This window comes from Cryptotermes secundus, unplaced genomic scaffold, assembly GCF_002891405.2.
Source record: "Cryptotermes secundus unplaced genomic scaffold, Csec_1.0 scaffold298, whole genome shotgun sequence".
Taxonomy (NCBI): domain Eukaryota; kingdom Metazoa; phylum Arthropoda; class Insecta; order Blattodea; family Kalotermitidae; genus Cryptotermes; species Cryptotermes secundus.
Window position 1 is genome coordinate 2,532,151 of NW_019741976.1, and position 11,999 is coordinate 2,544,149.

The 11,999-nt window shown below is 41.6% G+C and overlaps 1 protein-coding gene across 2 annotated transcripts in view; it reads left to right on the plus strand.

Annotated features, from left to right (window-relative positions):
* The first annotated feature begins 865 nt into the window (after window positions 1-865).
* The window catches only part of LOC111872862, a 73,684-nt gene continuing 62,550 nt past the window's right edge, over window positions 866-11,999 (plus strand). Inside the window, exon 1 of one of the 2 annotated variants that reach the window (XM_023867089.2) lies at window positions 866-1,052. In XM_023867089.2, coding sequence (XP_023722857.1) covers window positions 1,038-1,052 — 15 coding nt within the window. In that variant the 5' untranslated portion in view covers window positions 866-1,037. Of the gene's footprint in view, window positions 1,053-2,471; window positions 2,683-11,999 lie in introns of those variants that run through there. The other variant, XM_023867088.2, reaches the window with a different exon arrangement.

Below are 11,999 nucleotides of genomic sequence, written 5' to 3' on the forward strand. Positions count from 1 at the left end.
TCTACCATGGCATCATACTTGTCTGCCACGGCTCCCTGATGGGAGATAGATCTTAGCAGACAGCACTTTAACACAATCTCGGGCTTTGAGTTTACGGCTTCCGAACCGACAAATGTTTGGCTACACAGTAAGGAAGTTATATTTTGTGTTGTATCCCCGTCTGTCAATTACTGCATTGAAGTCTTCAAGCGAAGACGCATGCGCATGGCACCTACGTTAAATAACAGCATCTGAAGTACTTCCTGATTTAAACAAGAGAGGAAGTGTTCTATAGTTGAATTCGATGTTGTCATGGCGGCAACTGTAAATGGTACGTGTCCTTGAGTCGCGAAACTATATATTTCGAAGTTAACTCGACGTTTCGGAGAATCATATAGCCTCCATTTTTAGGGCCGAAAAGTAAGCCTACAGTCTAGAAATGTCGAGTTTGTTTTCTTTGTAATTTGAAATGTCTATAATGTCTATGCATACTAATTTTTAAGATTAATTTTAATATTATCCTCGCCTCTTGGTATGTACATATCTTCCAAACGACCTCCTTTATTCAGGCGTTCTACCAATACGTTGTGTGAATTTCTCTTTCCTGCAGTCTAGAAATGTCGAGTTTGTTTTCTTTGTAATTTCAAGTATCTATAAGGAAGATTATAAAATTTCTACTTGATGCTGTAAACTTGGATTGTTCGAAGTGTCTTATGAAACAGTGAAACCACGCGATAGAAACAAAGAAACCGATAATGAGCGAAACGGTGATAAATGTGGAAAGTTAATTTTGCCGAATGATATTTCCACGAATAAGACGCTCAGAAAGTGAAACAAAGTGAGAGTTTTTCCTCTCCGCCCGCAGTCGGTGCGATGCAGACAGCAAGCAAGCGGCACTGTGCGACACGGCCGTGCGGTACGGCATGCTCTGCTGTTCAGAGTAACGGCGTGCTCTCCCGGTGAAAGGTGGCAGTGTCTTGTGTCAGTGGCAATCCTGCCTTCGGCATCTGCAACTTACCCTGCGGCAAGGACGCACTGTAGTCAGTCACACGTCCACAATGTCACATGTACAAGTAAGTTCCCGTGTCACTACCTTCATACCCGAACATTTTCAGTGAGTGTGGGAAGGCCAACAACCGTAAGCATATGTGGGAATATAGAAATTGAAGAACTTATATACAGAAGTGTCTGTTTGACTCATTGGGTTTAGAACAGGAACCAGTAGTGGACTGTCCTGAACACGGCAGTGAAATTCCTGGTTCCATAACATGGGAATTTCTTACTGGCTTGGGAATATTAACATCTTAAAAAGGAACATGTTTCATGGAATTAGTTATTTAGCTTGTCAGTTAGTGGATGACCAACATTTAACCCTTCCCATACTATGAATAATTATGAAATTCATCTAAATAATACAATTACAACATTACTTCCTATCTCACAGAAAAGACACTGCATCTCTTAATGTTGATATCAATCGCTCAATTCTGTTTAGGGAAATAGTCTCTGTTTACTTCGAGAATCACGTGGAACATTTATACACCCTGTGAAAAAAATTCAGAACTTTCTAAATGTTAAATCGATTGGTATATACAGTGACAAATATAATTGAAGTTGATGAAACACTAAATATTTTTACTTGAATTAATTTTTTGTTTGGGAACAGTGAAAAGAATGTTTCGTGTCATTTCTAAGAAGTTTATGGGAACTGTGTGCGTAACATCAACAATATCTTGCACATAAATATACAAACAGAAAATTGTTTCTTCCAATACAAACGAGAATGGAAACGCGTCTGATGTCGTCTTATTTGTGAAGAAACAATTTCTTTGCAATCAGCGTGGCATCTCTTTATAGAACAGCTGCTATTCCGACCTTTCTACTCTGTATTTATTACGCCCTTGTCATCTTCTCAATAGATGGGCCTAAAATCTGGTCATTTCAAAAAAGAAAATAATGACTAAAAATAATATAAGATAGACACAAAGTTCTTCCTTTTGTTTAGCTGAGCGCAACGCCATGAAGAGGCATGGGAGAATCGGGCTAAAGCTTAATGCTGTCTTAACCCCCGCATTAGAAGGATGTAAGTGATCGTCTTCAAGCCCCGGCCGCTTTACCCTCGGGAAACCCCCATTACCCATTGGATAGGAGAAGGGATGGGTCCCAGAGCCGATCTGAGCGCTACGGAGAAGAGACGAGTCTCTTATCCCTGCTGAGAATCAAACCCGAACCCCGCGGTCGCCCAGGCCGCAGTCTAGTCACCAGTGCTGGCTGGACTATGTAACTGTACAAATCAACTTTCGAATGAATTTATGTTCTCGCGTTATTCTTAGATATAAACAACTAAGTTGCTTCTTACAATTGACCACAGTATCACATGAAGGGCTGAGTTCATATTTCGCTGAGACCCATTTCGATTCATGAGCCTTACTGTCACTCCAGGCAAGGCTTGTTTAACGTTTTTAAGCAGAGCTGGACACTTCCTAAACTACAAAGGAGTCAAATGGGTGGATCGGTATTTCTGTAACGGGAGTACAAACCCTGCTTTTGGAAGAAACAGGAGTGTATGTAAGTGTATGGATGTGAAACTTGGATTCCGGCCCCAAAGGAATTACAGAAATTCAGGCGTCTGAGAACGAAGTGCTGAGAGGAATATTTGGACTTAAGAGAGAGGAAATGACAGGAGTTTTGATAAATTACACGGTAAGGTTAATCATTTTTATTGCTTGCATCCTTTTGTGTATTATTACTTACTTACTCATGGAGCTGAGCCCTTCTTGAGGAGCCGCCAATTCTGCAGCTACTCAAGAATTTCCCAGCATTTTATGGAACCCGAAGATTCATTACCGTGTTCACAAGAGCCATCCGCTGGTCCCTATCCTGAGCCAGATCAATCTAATCCATACCATCCCACCCTATCTCTGTAAGATCCATTCTAATATTGTTCACCCACCTACACATTCGTCTTCCCTGTGGTCTCTTTCCTTCTGGTTTTCCCACAAATATTCTATACGCTTTTCTCGTCTCCCCCATTCGTTCTACATGACCTTTTTATCCAAGGAATCCGTTCAGGGCCGAGACTTTGTGTTCATTTTCGTAACATAATGATTTTTTACGGTGAGGAGTTGTTAGCCTCACGCCCAACCGCAAAGCTGGAGGGCCACCCCTTTTCGGCTGTCCGCGCCTGCTTATTCAATATATTCGCAGCTTCCCTCCAAAACTGGAGGGCGTCTCCTCCATCCGCAACCTGCGGACGCGCCATGCCGCGGTGACAGGGACCCACCTAACATGGCTTAATATACAACCGTTAACACAACAAATTTGTAATGAGTAAACCAATATTACTGTTTATCATTAGTTTATTATGTATACTTGCTGCATGTTTCGATCCAGCAGGATCATCGTTAGGGAATTTTGATATAGCGTACTACTCCTTATTGAATTGTATTCCTAATGTGGATCTATATTAGTGATCATTAATAATATATATTTCGTTACAATTCCCGTGTTTCTTTATATATTTTTTAATATTAGTTATAAATTGTAAAACGTTATAACTCAGTTAAAAGTTAACATTTTCTTTCTGTTAGTTTAGCGTGAAGCACAAGTCTGCGGTGTTGTATCGTAGAGTAGAGGAGGTCTTCTGGCAGTCTGCTTTGCTATTTAATTCTTTGTGCAAATACTACGTTGCGGTTTTCCGTATGTAAGTGAGGTTATGTTCTATTTTCCTTTCGAGCGACTGGTAAAGTTATCGTGTCCTGTATAGAGAGGGCCACGTTTTCTGGCTATTAGCAGTTGGTCCTCTCCTGTTGTTCTGTTTGTGATGATGAGGCAGCTGGGTTGAAACATGTAGCAAGTATACATACTAAACAAATGTTAATACAGTAATATTGGTGTATTAATTACGAAAATGTTAATAATATCTACTCTTAATTAAATGTTAGGATGATCAAGTTAAGTACAGCGAGAAGGTTACGTATCATGATTGCGTGGGGAGATAATGCTTGCATAATTTTAGTCAAAATACCATAAAGAAAGAACCCACTTGAATAATATAGGATCTTGAAAGAAAGGTGAGTGAAGGTACGGAGTGGATTCATGTGGCTTAGGACAGGATTAAGAAGCAGGATCTGACGAACAATGTGATGAAGTATTTTGATTTGGTGGTGATAAGCAGTGATTCTGAATGAAGAACACCATCTTCTGGGATGTGGCGTCGTGTAGTTCTTGTGTGAACCAACGTTCCGGAGTAACTTATCGCTTCCATCTTCAGGGTTGAAAAATCCGCGAGCAGATGGCTACAGACTGGTGCATCCAGTTCACCATGTAGACCGAAATGAGGGCTACCTCCCCTTCCTTAACATAGATTCTTACAGGGGATCCGACGGTTCTCTGGGCCATAGAGTGTACCGTAAATCTATCCATACCAACCTTAACGCTGGGTCCCGTCTAACAAGCAAGCTATAGTACGATAAGTTCCTCTGAAACTTCGGTTCACACAACATCTACACGGCACCACATCCCAGAAGACGGCATTCTTCATAGTCGTCACCGCCATGAAAACCTCAAACCTTACACAATGAGTCTGAATGATGAACTAGCAGAGTTGTGGAAGAAACAGTAGAGACTGAGGTAAAACGCAGAAGACATGAGTCTGAATAAGCGGTCTCCGAGACCTCCTGAATGCGAAGCAGGTCTCCCGGGCTCGATACGAACTCGGAGCCACAATATTGTTGTGTGCGTGTCGTGAGTTGAGAAGAAGAGCAAGGCAAGTCGACGTTCTGTCTTCTCGTCTGCTTTCGAAAAAGTAAAGATTAAATTATTCAGAGCTATGCTGTTGCCTGTAGTTATGCATGGGTGTGAACATTAATCTCTGATGTTAAGGGAGGAACATAGATTGAAGGTTGGATTTTTTCAATTGACCTAATCCTTCCGGCCGCACTAGGCCCTGGGGTTCACTCAGCCTCTAACAGAAATGAGTACCAAGAATTAAATAAATAATTTTCCCGGGGATTAAAGCGCGGCCGGCGCGTAAGGCTGACAACCTTACCGCCATCTTTGAGCCGATTGTCTAGATAATGTGGGACCCACAACGTCTCACAACCCTATGGGCCTTCGCGGCCTGTTACAGGGATAGCTTTACCTTTTACTTACATAGACTGAAGGTGTCTGAGAACAGAGTGGTGAGGTGAATATTTGGACCGAAGAGAAATTAAGTGTTACGAGAGCGGACGAAACTGCATAATGAGGAGCTTCATAAAATGTATTCTTCGCCAAATATAATTAGAATGATCAAGACAAGGAGGACGACATGACAAGGAATTTGCTGGAAAGAGAGGGTGGTATGGACTGGATTCAACTGGTTCAGGATAGAACCAGTTGAGGCTCTTGTGAACACAGTATTAAACCATCGGTTTCCAAAAAACGTGTTGGGAAATTCATAAGTAGCTGAGCGACTGGCGGCTTCTCAAAGTTCTCAGCTCCATGGCATTAGTTACTTACAACGCAGGTCGATGATCTGAATGTTAGCTGACCTGTTTCGTCACGTGGTAACAGTATTTGCCATATGAAATTATGTATAAATCTTGCAGTACGTTCTAATATCAGAAGCTTGGCAAAGAGTTGGTGAAATTTTGTAATTCTTCATGAAACTGATTAATAAGGGAAATATAAAGTGGTCTGCATTTAGAGTATGAAATCAATTGAAAAACGCACTGTATTATAACAAACATTTCTTCTAGAATTCCCTTAGCCTTTGAAGATTTTAATTTAGTGAATATTTTGGAATCCTCCTATGCATGCAACTAATTTGACAAATTGAGCAGACTATTATTTCATCCACAAATTACATGAATCGATTACAATTCAAACAGTGGAAATCAGTTGATGAGTTCCGTGAACTTGCGAGGATTCTGCCAATATTGGTTGAATTATGAATGGGGCATGCAGAACCTGCTGTCAGCGCACAAAGCACTTTTATAGTCGGCAGGGAATTGCAGATATGGAAAGTGCCTTTCAGAGGTTTCATCTGAGTCCTGTTCATTGTATGGCAGTTACAAGAGGGAATGAAAAATGTTTGGAACATTTTCGGCGTCTGATTTTCTCTAAAATATTTCAGCTTACGAAAATCGTGTGGCTAAAGAGAATTATGAACAAGTCATTTAGCAATGTAGTGATCCATCTGTATACACAAAGGCCTAAAGCTTCTCATTCTGTCAATATTCTCCTGTTACTATGTATAATTTGTTCTTGTTAGTAGTTACAGACAATGCCGCCAGGCGGCAGTGAGAAGTAGGTATTCTTGAGTCATTGCAGCATTCGTTGAATAGTGATTTAATGTATAAAAGTGGATTAACGGAGGAATTATCTGTGGAAATTCTAGCCCGAGGAGGTAGCTGTCTGCTTCGAAGGTTCCGCCCATGTGTCGCGTTTGACATCATTCAGAATAATGTGCGTATTAATACAAAGGAAGATTACAAAATGTACGTGGGGATAAAGGAGTATATGTTGGTAATGTCAAAATAATAGCTAATAGTGAAATTCATATCGTGTCTGTGAGTGTTAATTGTTAGCTACCTGAAGGACAAATCACTCAACCACCGGCAGCAACAGTCGATCAAATTATGATTGAAAGAAATGTGTGTATTGTTTAGAAATGAACAAGACAATGATCATTACTCTGCTCTGTTGTCAGTTGAAGAAAAATAGGGGTTAAGTAATTTTGACAGTTCTTTTACAGACGGCTCGATAAAAACGTTCCCGCGGGAACGGACACGAAGGCAACAATGGAAGAACGGTGTTTTCCATGTATTCCGTGCCGAGATGTTATAAGCAGGACAGTTAATGAGGAGTGAGTTCAGTCAGTCGGTGGAGAATTCAGTTCTGTATGTGAGGCTGTGAATAAAAGAATTAGTTGCAAGGGTGCGTTTGCGAATAGAAAGCTTTATGTGCGATATTTGGAGTGTGTAATTCAGTGAGGCTGTTATAGTTCCTGTGTTAAAATCTGTTGCCAGGAAACGGCTACTCGAGACTGTAATAGACTGAGGACACTAGTCTGTATGTGTCAGTGATCTGTAAGTGTAGTCACGAGTCCTGAGCGTGTAAGTGGTCAATAAATCGAGTCACTTACCGGAACCCAGTCTATGGTCACGCATAAATCATGACAGTATTTTCAATATACTCGTACTTCCTGTACTAATACGCCACTGGGAAGTTCATACTTACGAAGGACTTTTTCCCTTCAGGTTGCCTACACAAATTATGATGAACCTTGTTCGTGCTTCGCTGTCGCCGTGCAGCCTGCTAGACTCTTGCGCCTTGGCGAAAAGTTGCAGATGAATGCCAGTTTATAGTCGAATTACACACAGTGACATCGGGAATTAGCGTAGAGGTTTGTCAGAATGGAGAGAGGATTAAGGTAGCCACGTTTCCGATTCGAAGTTTTCACATCCTGGTCAGTCGGCATCATACAGAAGCTACATGTCTTTATGCGGGGGCATTTTTGGAAAGTTTTCCCTTTTGATATGTGCTCTAAGTCGATAGCCTTTGGGGCACTCTTTCTCAGTTCAATTTTACAATTGCAGGTGAAGCTGTAACCATTCTGCCTAAACCATTTCAATGTTTCATCAAGCAGGAGCGATACGGATTGAATAACACGATAAACAATATTACCAGCAAAATATAACAAAACAATAGCATTATTCTACGACATTTAATATAATAATTTTTATAGCAACTACAAATTCCTCCGGTTATCACATAAAAGAACACAGAAATGTTTAAAAATTCAGAGAAAGAGAGCGAGAGAGCGGGATAGGAGAGAGGAGAGAGGAGAGAACGCGGCGGGAGTCGTGACAGTATACGTTTTACGGGGGGCAGAAAATTTCCAGCATTTAAGGTTCTCAGGCACTGCCCATTTGTCCTTCTGTCACAGATAAGTTGGATTGAGGGTAAAACGTTGGGAAATGGACTATATTATCAGCAGAGGAAGGAAACCTTTGTAGGGTATTTACTGATATCAATCGAAATTTTGACGTAAAATTTGACAGGGCTCCATTTGGTTACTTTTTTAATATCGTTTGTTCAGTAGGTATAGCGACTGGCTAACGGCTGAACAGATGGGGTTCTATCCCCGGCAGGGGCAAACAAATTCTTCTCTGCTCCACAACGTCAAGACTGGCTCTGGGACAACCCACCCAGACTCCTATAAAACGGGTACCGTGGGCTCTTTCTCCGGGAGTATAGCGATAGGGGAGTGAAGCTGACCATTCAATTAAATCAAGTGCCGAGGTCAGGAATGATGGAGCTATACCTCCACTCTCCCCATGCTTTCATGTCATAGTTCTTAATTAATTAAGCACAGGAGCTAATTTACCTTTACCTTTAGGAGCTACAGTAATGTTTGGCGTTTATAAAAGAAGGGTTCTCAGAAGAATGCAATGAATATGGGCCGCGTCAACTCCTCAGTTTCCACAGAGACCTACTCCAGCGCTTCACTTCGCTGTCTGTCATTCTTGCTTCTGAAACCAAATAATGCCTGGGCTGGACGAGGAAAACCTTAAAAGTCACTTGTGCGAATCTTGGCTTCTATTACATTAACCCGTACATCTGGATGACTTCTGTGCGGACGGAACATGCCACGTCACGCGAACTTTCTATGCCTTACAGGACGCCATGTGTTTGTCGAAACTGTCATACAACAATGCCTTTAAGAAGCCGAGGACCGAGAATGAATACGTGGACCCGCTTCATTTGTCTATGAGAGAAATCGTTCTGTTTTACTTATCTTACATTCTATTCATTTCACCGCTCCAACTAAGGCAATTTATACTTAATTCTTTAAACCACGGTTGTTAATATGTGTCCCACTTGCTTTAACATCATAAAACCCCTGAATCTTGACCACAAAATATATTTATATGTCATATGTTTCTCAGAATATAAAGGCAGATTTTTCCCTGTTTTATCAATTGAGCACGAGGCCATGAAGGCATGCATATAGGGGAGTGGATGTGAAGCTCCACCGTTCTTGACATCGACACTAGGTAGCTTCAATCCCCTGTCTTTTTACTACCAGAGAAAGAGACGCGATACCTACTGGAGGCTGGGTGGGCCCCTCAGCCGGTATGGGCGCTGTGGGCTAGAGAAGAATTTTTGCTCTGTCAACAATCGTACCCCGACCGCCCAGCCCATCGCTGTACCATCTGAGCCCTCGCGGCCCCTGATTCTCAAAATAAAAGCAACAGCAACAATTTCCCATAGGGAATAAACTAATATGACTTCATAACTGAAAGGTAGCGTATTTCCTGTTAGGTAGGGACTCACTCACTCATGGAACCGATTCCTTCTTGAGAAGCTGCCAGTTGTGCAGCTACTCAAGAACTTCCCAGCATTTTATGGAACCAGAAGCTTCGTTACCGTGTTCACAAGAGCTCTCTTCAAGTCCTATCCTGAGCCAGATCGATCCAGTCCATACCATCCCATGCTATCTCTCTAAGATCCATTTCAATATTGTCCACCCACCTACGTCTTGGTCTTCCTAGAGGTCTCTTTCTTTCTGGCTTTCGAACCAATATCCTATATGCATTCCTCTTCTCCAACATTCGTGCTACATGCCCTGCCAATCACCTGTTAGGTAGGGACTGAATTTCTAAATATTGCTTAGAAAAAAATGGTACTTCGAAAGGTTAACAGAGTAGAATTTCTGCTGGATTTTACTAACCAGACCTGAAGGTCGCAGAAACCCGCTCACCGTATCGGTCCCATCCTAATGAAAACACACACAGGTCTATTGATGCCGTTCCTGTTTTTCATATTCAAAATTAAATAAAGAATGTATATCACCACATTCACGACTGTAGTGTTAAAGGATGAATGAAAGGTTGTTGTCATGCATGGACGGATGACTGGATGGATGGTTGAAGATTAAAGACAGAAAAGGAAGAGGAAGAAAAGAGAGAAAGAATAAAGAAAAAGGAAACATTGCATATGGAGACATCATTACAAATATATCACGAATAATGATTTCAGGTTCTCGCCTTAGTTAACTAGATTGTGGCATGTAGACCAGTTACTACGCGGCGACCGCGAGATAGGCGTCTGTACAGTGGTCGCTGCTAGGCAACGGCACGTAAACAGCAACAGACGAATGATGTTTTCTGCATAGTACGCTAAGCAGCAATTGAACAGAACCAGAGAAAATGTGTTGTCTTCGTACTCCGTTCCGAGATGTTACAAGCAGGACAATAGGTATGAGTTATATAGTGGTGTGGAGTTACGTAGTTGTTTTGTGAGTTAAGAGGACTGCTGCAGTTCAGTCTTTGTGAGCTGTTGCTGTTAGAAGCTGGGCGCTGAGGCACGGGGACAGTTCAGGAGCCCAGAGGTGGGGGAACGTCCGCCGTTGGAAGCCGTTACCAGAAACTGGTGAAGGCGCAGCAGACTGAGAAGACTTAAGCGTGTGCTGTAGTGAACTGTGAAGTGTGTGAATTAGGCATAGGCTATAGTTACTTGTACTTACGATTCGTGTGTATGCGTGTACAATAAATCCGATTAGCAAACCAAACTCCGTCTATGGTCACATCCATACGCGTGACAATATGTTAATTCTATCCTTCGGTTGTTACACCGTGCTGATGTGTGCCGTGTTGTCAAAGTTTCGGATGTACATGTTACCTCCATCTTCAGAGTCGACCATGAATACTGAGGCAACATTACCTCCTAAACGACGTCCACACAGGTCCAAATCCAAGAACCCCACTGACTTGTATCACGATGCCCTATTTTCAGTCTAAATTTCGGATTCCATAAGTAAAGGAAATATACAATACATTCACGTAGAGTAATATATTTTCAGCTTCCCGCTTTTAACGAAGCGTAGCTGAATCGATTGAAGAATAGATGATTGAATGAATGAATGGATGATTGCAATCTTTGTAAGGATGGGGGAAAGATGAGCGGTTTTACACTCTCTTCACTGTGTAGAAGCGGACGTTCAACCTTCCCATATTTTTGCTTTTTATTCTTTAACACGAAGTCATTAGGTAGCTGCAAGGACCCGGCCTTGCCAGAGATAAGTTAGCGACCTCCATTCTGAACAAGCACAGCGCACTAAAATGGCAATCTTATATGAACACTTCTTCGATGTTCCATAAAGTACGCCATATTCCTGAAGAAATTAAATTGGCAGTTATGTTTTCCAAGAGAGCAAGAGATTTACCATCGAAAATCTATAATAACTCCTTTATTGTGCTTATAGTAATTCATTTTTAAACGTGTACAAATTTTAGTCGAGATCCGGAATAGCATAATCAGTATAGCTACTGGCTACGGGCTGGACCACCGGAGGGTCGGAGTTCGAAACCCAGTAGGGCCAAGCTGACCACTCATCTCCAGCTAGTACCGAGGTTAAGGAAATGTGGATCTATACATCCACTTCCCCATACACCTTCATGATGCAGTGCTTAATTAGTTAAGCACAGGGACAACTTTATTTTTTTACACATTTAGTCATATTGATAGTCAGTTTTTATTGCAAAGTGAATATAAATGCAGTGTTTCCCTACTTATATGTGTGTCAGTATACAAACTATCCAACCAAACCGTTAACAACACGTAATACTCCACCACAGTAAACCGCTATGTTACATGGAACTTTCTCCGGTGTCCCGCACAAAAATTGCAAACACATCACATTCTTTACGAAAGTCAACTGAAAGAAATGTTATTCAGGTTAGAGGAACTCGAGCACAACCGTGCAAATATCTGAGGCAAGGCAACCGGTGACGTTGCTAAGAAGGGCAATGTAGCTTGACGCTGTGGGAAAATTGGCACTTTTGTTCATTTTCTTTGCATGTACGTGCGTGATAATTTGGAAACCAAACGCCGCGCTTAAAGCTGCAAATACCAAGATGTTATGGTTTAACAATTTTCGGGTTTCTTGAACCTGCCTCAAACTTTGGCCAGTTCCTATCGCTTTAGTACGGAATGTTTACATATTCGTCTATCTATCTATCTATCTATCT